The following is a 10,224-nucleotide window of genomic DNA, read 5'->3' on the forward strand; positions in this document are numbered from 1 at the left end:
TGACACTATCAGAGACCTTCCTCATGTAAATGAGATTTCCGGAGACAAGTTTGCCTCAAGGACAATTTTTTCTTGGTGGAGCCAACCAGATGAGCCAGCTCTGTAGATGATGAGGAAGACACTGTGACACCCTTATGACAACACCCACAGAGAAGAAAGTATAAATGCAAACCTGAGTGGGTGCCAAAATCTGCAGTCAACTATTTCTTTCAAGCTGTGTGCATGTGTGTGTGTGTCTTTGGCTTTTTCTTGGTGTCTAGTCTTGCTTCTAAAGTTCTTTCAGTATGAGTTGCAGCTCCAAACACACCACCACGACGGTGTATAGCAAAGGGAGAAGCAGCAGTGGTAGCTGTGTCAGTGGTGGTAATGTAATAAGGGCTCCTTCTGGGAGATGTGCCTCCCCTGTTGTGAGTAGTGCTAGATGCGGTATGTCTGCAAGGAGCTATTGTGGTGGCATGAGCTATGGAGGAAGCTGCATTGGCAGTGGGTTTACTGGAGGTGCTCTAGGTGGTGGTTATGTGTGTGCTCCTGGTGGTGGGTTTGGCTGTGGGAATGTTCGCTTTGGACATCTTGGTGGAGGATTTGGCATTTGCAATGAAACGCCCTTGCTCTCCTGTGATGAGAAGATGACCATGCAGAACCTCAATGACCGCCTGGCTTCTTACCTGGACAAAGTGCGATGCTTGGAGGAGGAAAATGCTCAACTTGAATGCAAAATTAGGGAGTGGTATGATCGGCAAGGCCCACTCAATGATCCAAAAGATTATGGCTGCTACTACCAACAAATTGAAGACCTTAAAAACCAGGTGGGAACATTGTACCTCTATCTATTGCATAGAGTCAGATTGCCAATCACACTGAATATGCAGCAGTGTAGGACTCCATGGTCCAAGGTACAGATACGTCTTGGATCATTGTATTTGATGGTTACTTTTTGGATTTCTGTGCAAAGAAACAGCAAACTTTGAATTCCACCTTGTGTAGGCAATGATGACTATATATTATGATCTGGAGTGCATCTCAACAGGCTTGGGAAACCAGGGGAACAGGAGAGCTAGTTGGTGTTGATTCTGTCTTTGGTTAAAGAGTTACCTTTGCTTACAAATTTTCCTTTGTATTTGATTTTTTCAGTGGAGAAAAGGGGGGAAAGTTGTTGAGTAATAAGAAAAAGAAAATACAGCCTTCTAAAACAGGGGTGGAGGAAGTACAGTCATGAACCTGCAGGCCAAGAGACCACCATATTTTGGGAGGAGGGTCTGCCTGTAGCTCAAAATACCACCTAGAACTGCATTTATACTTTAAGTGGTGTTGACCAAACCCCACACTCTGGAAATTGGTTAAAAATAGGCCCCAAACCCTCGAGGTGTCAATGGTAAATAGAAGTCAGGGATAGATTTTTAGCCGAGGTTCAAGCAAAACATGGGAAGTGTGGTGATCATGGGAATTCAGAGGCAAAAATGGACTCCTGGGTGGCCTGCTCCATTCTAAAATAATTTCATTTTTTAAAAAAACAGAAGAGAAGAAAATAAAAGATGCCAGGATATTAACTGGAAAAATGGAATCGCTTTTTCTCTCTCTAGAAATTGGCCTTTAAGCAAGTGGACAGCCTTTGGGAAGATGGAGGTTGTGTGACAGAGCTAGGGGGTAATGGACTTTCTAGATTCACCAGGAAATTAATCAGTGTAAAGAGTCATAGAATGAGAGAAAGACAAGGGGAGGTCCAGTACACTCCTACTGTTTGAGCTTAACCATGGAAATAAACCAAATCATTAGAGTACAGAAAACAAAATCAAGAACAAAATGCAATGGGTGATGTTTTCTGCACCAAGAAGAAGCAGATGGCAAAGCTCAGATCATATTGTTTCTTGCCCTGCAGATTATTTGTGCTACTGTTGAAAACAGCAAGCTTGTCCTGGATATTGATAATAACCGGATGACTGCAGATGACTTCAGAATGAAGTGAGTCCCTCTTGAGTTATCCAATGGGTGTGGTTGGGAATAAAAGTCCTGCAACGCAAGTGAGTATCCCATGGAGGGAACACTCTGTCTATCTATCTATCCACACATCTTGTTTTTCTTGCCTGTGGTGCAGGTATGAGACTGAACTAGCCCTTTGCCAGAATGTGGAAGCTGACATCAATGGCTTACGCCAAGTCCTGGATCAACTGACCCTTTGTAGGTCTGACCTGGAAGCACAACTTGAGTCCCTCCGGGAGGAACTGTGTTGCCTTAAGAAGAACCATGAAGAGGTACGTCTTCAATGCCCACAAGCCTCTTATAAAGGAGGATTCTTCCAAACTCTTAACAGAATCATACTGGGATAGAGGGGAATTCCTTTGTCTCTGACAATGGCCTGTTCTAAATTGACCAGAACTTCTACTTTGCAGGAAGTCAAGCATCTTAAGACCCAGGCTACTGGAGATGTTAGTGTGGAAGTCAATACTTGCCCAGGACCAGACCTCAAGAAGGTCCTGGAAGATCTGAGATGTCAGTATGAAACCATGATTGAGAACAACCGTAGAGAGGTTGAGAAGTGGTACGAATGTAAGGTAGGTTACATATATAAGGTAGGAAGTCATATCCAGCCAAGCACTATAGGGGGAAAAAAGAATTAGTGGACTCATGCTAGTTATATGTAGGCAAAAAGAGAAAAAAGTCCCTCTTAAAAAAGAGGACAAAATGGGACAGAGATTTGCATATATTTTTGTATAGTAACTGATTTGCATAGATGAGCATTGAGAAAGAATTACTATTGCATTAATTATAATAGAACAGAATTGTATTTTATGATTAATGGGATCTGCTTACCTGTTTGGTCTACTGCCCAGGTGTGGATGGGCAATTTTAAGCCCTCTCTTGTGTCTTATTATGCTTCTCCTTTGCCCTTTTTCATATTTTCCTCTTTTTAATGAGTAAAGGTATGACAAATCTGAGTACAAGACTTAAAGACTGGATCAATCTATAATTAAAGAGATCAGTCCAACCACATCCTCAGAGAGATCTGACAAACAAAACCAAGCTTCTTCTAATTTTGTTTTATTGGCTTTTCAGATGGAGGAAGTGAATCAGGAGGTCTGTAACAGCAGCAAAGAAGTTGAAGACTGTAATAATCAAGTTGTTGACCTGAAGCGTCAGCTACAAACTTTAGAAATTGATCTACAGGCTCAACTTAGTTTGGTAAGCATATATCTCTGCAGTCATAAAGTTGGACCCAACACCTCTTATTTTCTTATATTTTTCCTATCACTATCTCTGAGATGGCCCACCATTAGTGCTACCTGTGTGCCATGTGCCAAGTAGAAATGCCATGACTATAAAGAACTATAAATAACTTTTGGCACTGACTTGATGGAACTCTGGAAGAAGATAGCTTTGAGGTAGGTGTGGCGCTCCACATGGTTTTAATGTACCCAGAGGGTTTTACATAGTTTCATCTGTCTGGATCACTCCAGATGGACTTCCAATGGTACAAAGGGAGACGTGAAAGACATGGGAAGACAAGAATAGATGGGAAAATCACAGCAAGAATGAAATAGGACAACTGTATTGAGAGCAGGAAGGAGAAGGACAACCAGATTTATCATGTGATTTTATCTTTAGTTATTGGATTTAACTCTATTGGTTAGTCACAACTACAGTAGATCCAATGAATCAATGGTGAGTCAATTCACAGGTAAATTCCATTGATTCTACTCCAGTTTGCACTAACAAAAGGATTTGGACCACTATTAAATAACAGCAGTACAAACTGCCTTAAAGAATGTTGAAGACCATCTCCCAAATGCGCATGAATAATGAGCTACCAATAAAATTCATTTCCTGATACTGTCATTATACTACTCATATAAAATATACATACACAACCAGCTGTCCTGGTTTAGCAGAGACAGTCATGATTAATTCTCTGCCATCTCACATTTTCAGCTGCTTTAAAAATGTCCCTCCCCCCATTTCCCCCTTTGTCCTCAGCTTACTTCAGATGCTGGAAACTGAGGTTGCAGCTACACAGTAGAAATTATTTGGTTTGACAGTATTTTAAGTGCTGTAGTTCAGTCCTAAGGAATCGTGGGGTCTGCAGTTTTACATGGTCTTTAGCCTTCTCTGCCAAAAAGTGCTGGGGCCTCACAAAACTAAAAATCCCAGGATTCTGTGGGATGGAGCCATAGCAACTGAAGTGGTGTCAAACTGAATTATTTCTACAGTGTAAGATGTACCCTGTGTTCAAAGTGCAGAAATATTTTGCACTTAGTGGTAGGGCCAGAGGAGAGGAAGAGGTAGAATCTTGTCCTTCCCAGTAGGCTCAGGCAAAAATAAGCTGCTTGGGTGTTCTTTCTCATTAATTGCTCTTGTCGTCTTGACCCCTGTTGCTTGGCCCCATGTATTATGGTTTTCATCTATGACATGTTGGATGGTTTGGATCTGGACCTCCTATATAGCAGACATCCTACTTAAAATGGGAAGAGTATAAAGTAACATGGATGAAGATAGCTGTTACAATGACACTGACAATCCATTTCACTCAGAGTGTACCCTGAAGCCAATCATGGGCTGTGATAGGCAGGGTTGTCCCTGCATGCCAACTGCCCGGTAGTGGTCTATTGTACTGTGGCAATCAGGACACTTGTTCCACAAGGGGCTTTTAGAGTCTTCCTTACAGAAACTTGATGAAAGCACAGCCCCTGATACAACCAGGAGTTAGGATGGTGTAGTGACCCAGGAGAATTCCATTCTCAGTGTATGAGAAGATTCCAAAAGAAACTATAAACTTTTTTCATCAAATAATATATTTCAAAAATTTTAAATGTCCCACTCCCATTTCCCCATTCACAATATTTTACCTTTGCATTTTTGAATCTTCAGAGGGATACACTGCAAGGCTCTTTGGCTGAGACGGAATGTCGCTATAACAACCACTTGGCTGAAATACAGAACCAAATCTCTTGCGTGGAGCAGCAACTGGCCGAGTTGAGGGCAGAGATGGAGTGCCAGAACCGAGAATACAGAGATCTCTTGGATGTCAAGTGCCGCCTGGAACAGGAGATTCAGACGTACCGGTGCCTGTTAGAAGGAGGACAGCATGACATTGTGTAGGTAGACCCTTTCAGGCCAGATTAGGAAAAGTGAGGAACTCATGTAGTAGATTTTAGTTGTCATGTATGGGCAACAAATTATTAGTTATTTAATTTTGTTGTTATTGGACTTTTTTTTTGCAGATAGTAGATAAGTGATACTTTTAGGATTGTCTGTCCCATATGCTAAAACAAGTACTAGTAACAGAGAGGTAGCGACACCATTTGCTGCTAATCTTCAGGCAGCAAAATGTCTTGGTCAGTCTTTGGTATCTCAAGCATGCTGTGTTTCTCCCATAGCCCTTCCTATCATATATGGTTATGTCATGCCCCCTTTTGGGAGACTCTACAAAACAGCTTTGCTTAAAGCTGACCTGAATATTTTTGAATTTATTATTTACCTACATTTCATATTTTACAGCAGTTTTATCCTCAGAATTAGAGTGTTCTATATCTGTTGGCATTCTTTTGATTTTCTCGGCTAACTGTCAGTTGTCAAATATCAACTCCATTTGTCAACTAACAAATTAAAAACAAAACAAAACACTGTAAAGTAATTGTGGCCTCCATTTGCAGTTCATCCAGGCAGGCTGATTTCCAAAGATGATAGTGACCTAATTTATGAAAACCAGAGATGTTTTCTTTCTCAGATGATGTTTACACTGAGGCTACTGCCACACTGCAGAATTAATGCAGTCTGACACCACTTTAACTGTCATGGCTCCATCCCCTGTGGAATCCTGGGATTTGCAGTTTGTTGTGGCACCAGATGTCTCAGAGAAAGAAGGCTAAATACCTCACAAAATTACAAACCCGAGAATTCCATAGCATTGAGCCCTGGCAGTTAAAGCAGTGCCAAACTGTATTAATTCTGCAGTGTAGATGCAGCCAATGCCAGGTCCCTCTTTATAATTCTTCTTCCAGATCCTCGGTTCCCAACAAGCTTTCTGGGTTCCAAAATTCTCTTTGGCCTTTGGGTTTATCTGTCTCTTCATAATCACTCAGCCCACCAGGATACTAGAAGAGTAAACTGACAGTATAATACAGTACCATGACCTGGTAGCTATCTAATATTACCAGATATAGAATTAAACTCTCATTGGATGTCAAAGACAGGTGTCACCTTACTCAATCTATATTGAACATCTATGTTCTTTGAGGAAAATTTGTAGGGTCATATTCACTTAATTGGTGGTCTTACTAATGTTTAAGAAATTCTCCTCCAAGCTTTACATAAGAAAAATACTTTTCAGGTTGTCTTTCCCATACAAACGGTGGCGTGAATTCAAAATACAGTGGGTCCTTGACATCCACTGGGGTTTGGTTTCAGGAACCCCCATGGATACCAAAATCTGTGGATGCTCTAGTCCCATTAAATACAATGGCAAAGTAAAATTTTGTTTCCCTTATATAAAATGGCATGATCAAGATTTGATTTTTGGAATTTATATTTTTTTAAAATATATTTTAAGTTGTGTCTGCTTGAATCTGTGGATTAAAAAAATCTGCTGATATGGAGGGCTCACTGTATAAGAGTTCACACTTTTGCACTAGTTGGTCTTTTTTTTTTTTTTACATTTTTTCTTAATTTTAATTGATTTTTGAAATACACACACACACACATAGATCTAACACATCTGTAGTGTATCTCTAATGACCAACACAACGACTTGATTTTTCTAGTTACCATTAACTAGTTAGTCTAAATACTAACCTTTTCAAGCTCTGCTAAATTCCTTCTGATGTTTTCGCAGTCTTCACAGACTTGCTCTCCAATGGTAGCTTCAGCTTGCTGGCTTGGCCACAGTTTTTGTGTTCTACAAATGCATGGTGTTCTTGTTTTTCCTGTTTCTTTGCACATCACACTGTTGGTACTTGCCTTTCAGAAAGCCTTAAAATCATTTATTTCTTCAAACTTTGCTTTATGGACTAATATGTAAACGACCTCAAATTTTGCACAATTTCCTCAGTTTTAACAGAGCTGTTTTTGAAGCGTTATACCTGCTTGCATCCAACTATTGTATTTTTGGTGTGCAGCATTGCAAGGATATATATCTTCAAACGTGGGATACAAATGTTAGGAAGATAGGGAAGGACAGATAAATGATGACTTCCAATATGGTTGTCTTAATTCCTTTATTGATCTCCTTTGATATCCCTTTCCTTCTCCAATAGTGGCCACAGCAGTGGAAGTTCAGGAGGAGGATCTTGCAGACAGACAGGAGGAGGTGCAGTTAAGACCTGCCATACTTACTCAACCTCTCCTTCCCAATGTCATCCTTGTCATTCTGATACAAAAGGTAAGAAAGGATTGTGGTGTCCCATGCTTAAGAAGAGAGACAGAATGGGCTAATGGGTTGGATGTTAGACTAGGACCTTGTCTGCACTGGCCAGGATACTCCTGGAACAGCATGGAGTATCCTGGCTTCAGAACGGTCCTATCCTCCCCCTCTGTTTCTATGCCAAGGTGCTGTCTGCATGGGTGTCCTATTGAGCCACCCGATGCATTTGACACCTCTGTGAGTTGCTTACTTCTGAGGTTAGAACAAGGTGCCCAGTGATGCTCACATAACTGAGCACCTCATTCTGACCTCAGAGCAACTGACTGGTGACAGTGGCAGATGTGCCGGCTGTTCAGTGGAATGTTCATGGAGACAGCTGCCCTGGCACAGAAATAGATGGTTCTAGATATTCTCAGAAGATCAGGAGTAAGAAGTATGTTGTCTAAAATTTGTTTTCAGCGCGTTATGCCCCAGTTCTGGTGCTGGATGTGCTGGATGTCATCTGGAGTGTTTGCACCAGAACTGGGTTATGTGCCATGGATCATCTGACCAGGATGCCACCAGAACAGATGTGGGTTGTGGGGTGGGGACAGACCTTTTGGCCTGCTCAGCCATGGAAACCCACTGAGCAACCTTGGGTAGGCCACACTCTTTCAGCCTAAGAGGGAGAAATGTCCTCTGAATAAATCTTATCAAGAGGACCCTATCATAGTGTCACCATCTATTGGGTTTGACTTGAAGATACATAACAACAAGGAATGTTTCACAAGGGAATAAGACATCATTCTCTAAGGAAACATCCTTTGCTTGAAGAGGTAAAGGGAGTCTTTCTTGGGCAAGCACTGGAAGACGTGGGCTGCATCCACCCTGCAGAAATAATCCAGGTTGACACCACTTTAACTGCCATAGCACAATGCAATGTAATTCTGGGATTTGTAGTTTGTTGTGGCACCAGAGAAAGCTAAATATCTCACAGAACTACAGTTCCAAGAATCCATAGCATTGGACTTTATCACATGTGAGGAATTTCTCTTAATTTCAAATGAAAAGAAAGTGGGCCAGAACGCATTCACGTGAATTCGCTAGTTCAGCGAATTTACATGAATGAGAATTGCATTCAGACTTGCTTCCCATTGCCCAAACATAGCATGCCATTGCCCAAATTTGCATGTGGTAGTCTATCACACAATAACGTGAAACCCCATGATCGCACTTGGACTGACTTCCCATTGCCCGAATTTGCTTGTAGTAGGTTATCACACAATAACATTAAACCCCATGATTGCGTTCAGATTGCCATTGGATTATACTTCCAATTTCCCTTGTCTGATAAACTCCATTGAGCCATGGCAGTTAAAGCTACAGTGTGGATGTAGCCAGAAATAAATAAAAGGGCAATAGGTTTGTAAAACAGTACAATACTTGAATGGCCAGGATATGTCAACTACTCACCCTGCTGTGGACAGTTTCTTGTTTCTTCCCTGCAGTTCCCCATGCTATTTTGGTATTATTGATTTTTCCAATACTTAACCCAAGTCTGATTCCAGTAGTCATGAGACAGTTTACATTTTATTGTTTTAAATGTTATTACTTTATTATTTATTCTAAATGATATTATCTAGATACCATATCTAAAACAGTGCCTCAAAGCAGTGTTTACTATTACTGTTTTGAATAGCATCTCTTCCTTTGGGTGAATTCTTTATGCACTGGTTTGTTCAGGTCTACATTTATTTGTCATTAAAAGGAAAAGGACAAGCTCAGTGGGATACCAGTGTAGCAAACATAGGCTGTAATCCTGAAAGTATTCTCTTTTATCCCTCCATTCAGGGTACAGCAGATAGAAAACTGGATCTGCCACAAACATAGCCATCGCAACTCTGTTCTCTAAACTTTCTGACTTGAAATCTATAAGCAAGAGGAGTCTTCATTCTACCTGCTGAACACTCATGATACCAACTATTTCTCACTGGGTTACCCCCAGGTTCACCATTTTGTTCTCTTTTCCTATAAAGTGTATGGTCTTGCCCTTGCTACTTGTGTTACTAAACTGGTACCATGGGGTAGATTTGGGGCACTCTGCTATACCTTTAATAAAACTATGCTTTTGCCTGATGCAAACAAAACACATGTCTCTGTCTCATGAACATACAACTGATCATTAGGAGTTACCTTTTTCATATTCACCCCCTGATGTGAAAATCAACCCAAAATTATATAACAGGAGTTACCCAAGTGTCAGAAGGCATCTGTTTTATCCTTCCTGGAAGGGTGACTAGCTGCAGTTAAAAACAAAGTAATCCCCACACTTCCCCAGGTGTAGCATTGTTCTATGACATTGTAGGAATTAGAGCATGCTTATTGCTGATGCTAGGCATAGCCAATAGAACCATGGTAAAGGACTGGAATCAGTATGAGGCATGTTCAAGCAGCATGAAGCATCCCTTTTTCTGCAAGGTAAAACCACTTGCTGCCATGCCAGGAAGCCTGTGGGCATGGGCTCAGTGCCATAGGAAGGGACCATGACAAGTTAGTTTTCCAAGTGTCCCCTCAGGGCAGGAGATGATCCTGATACAGGATTTAGGTCAACACATATTCTTTGGTTCTATAAACTTTGACACCAGATGGCACTTCAAGATATGGGGTAAATCATCTTGCTCCGATAAAAGTTTCCTCTGGCATTTGTGAAATACTCTCTCTAAAGGAGCAAACAAACAAACAAACAAACAAACAAACTGTGGCTTGTTTGGCACTGGAGAGCTGTCCACCGTTTGAGTAGGTAAAATTTAATTTTTTTGGACTATAACTCCCCAAACATTTGTGTGTGTGTGTGTGTGTGTGTGTGTGGCATGTGGGTGGGTTGTAGTCCATAA

The 10,224-nt window shown here is 41.1% G+C and overlaps 1 protein-coding gene across 1 annotated transcript; it reads left to right on the plus strand.

Annotated features, from left to right (window-relative positions):
- The first annotated feature begins 284 nt into the window (after nt 1-284).
- LOC149309137 (keratin, type I cytoskeletal 19-like) lies at nt 285-9,455 on the plus strand. The gene is made up of 8 exons (XM_089531172.1): nt 285-806; nt 1,877-1,959; nt 2,093-2,249; nt 2,388-2,549; nt 3,052-3,177; nt 4,861-5,087; nt 7,245-7,369; nt 9,182-9,455. The coding sequence occupies exons 1-8, from the start codon at nt 285-287 to the stop codon at nt 9,193-9,195; spliced, it is 1,416 nt and encodes a 471-aa protein (XP_089387298.1). The 3' UTR covers nt 9,196-9,455.
- Nucleotides 9,456-10,224: the final 769 nt, after the last annotated feature.

The sequence above is a fragment of the Sceloporus occidentalis genome, unplaced genomic scaffold, assembly GCF_023333645.1.
Source record: "Sceloporus occidentalis isolate IW3139 unplaced genomic scaffold, rSceOcc1.0.p SCAF_7, whole genome shotgun sequence".
In the NCBI taxonomy this organism is placed as follows: Eukaryota; Metazoa; Chordata; class Lepidosauria; order Squamata; family Phrynosomatidae; genus Sceloporus; species Sceloporus occidentalis.

What these genes read in the sequence shown, in the direction of transcription:
- LOC149309137 (XM_089531172.1), top strand. Translation starts at nt 285, where the DNA reads ATGAGTTGCAGCTCCAAACACACCACCACGACGGTGTATAGCAAAGGG. An exon ending in TTGAAGACCTTAAAAACCAG is followed by an intron (nt 807 to 1,876) that starts GTGGGAACATTG and finishes CTTGCCCTGCAG; the next exon opens with ATTATTTGTGCTACTGTTGA. An exon ending in GGAGGACAGCATGACATTGT is followed by an intron (nt 5,088 to 7,244) that starts GTAGGTAGACCC and finishes CTTCTCCAATAG; the next exon opens with TGGCCACAGCAGTGGAAGTT.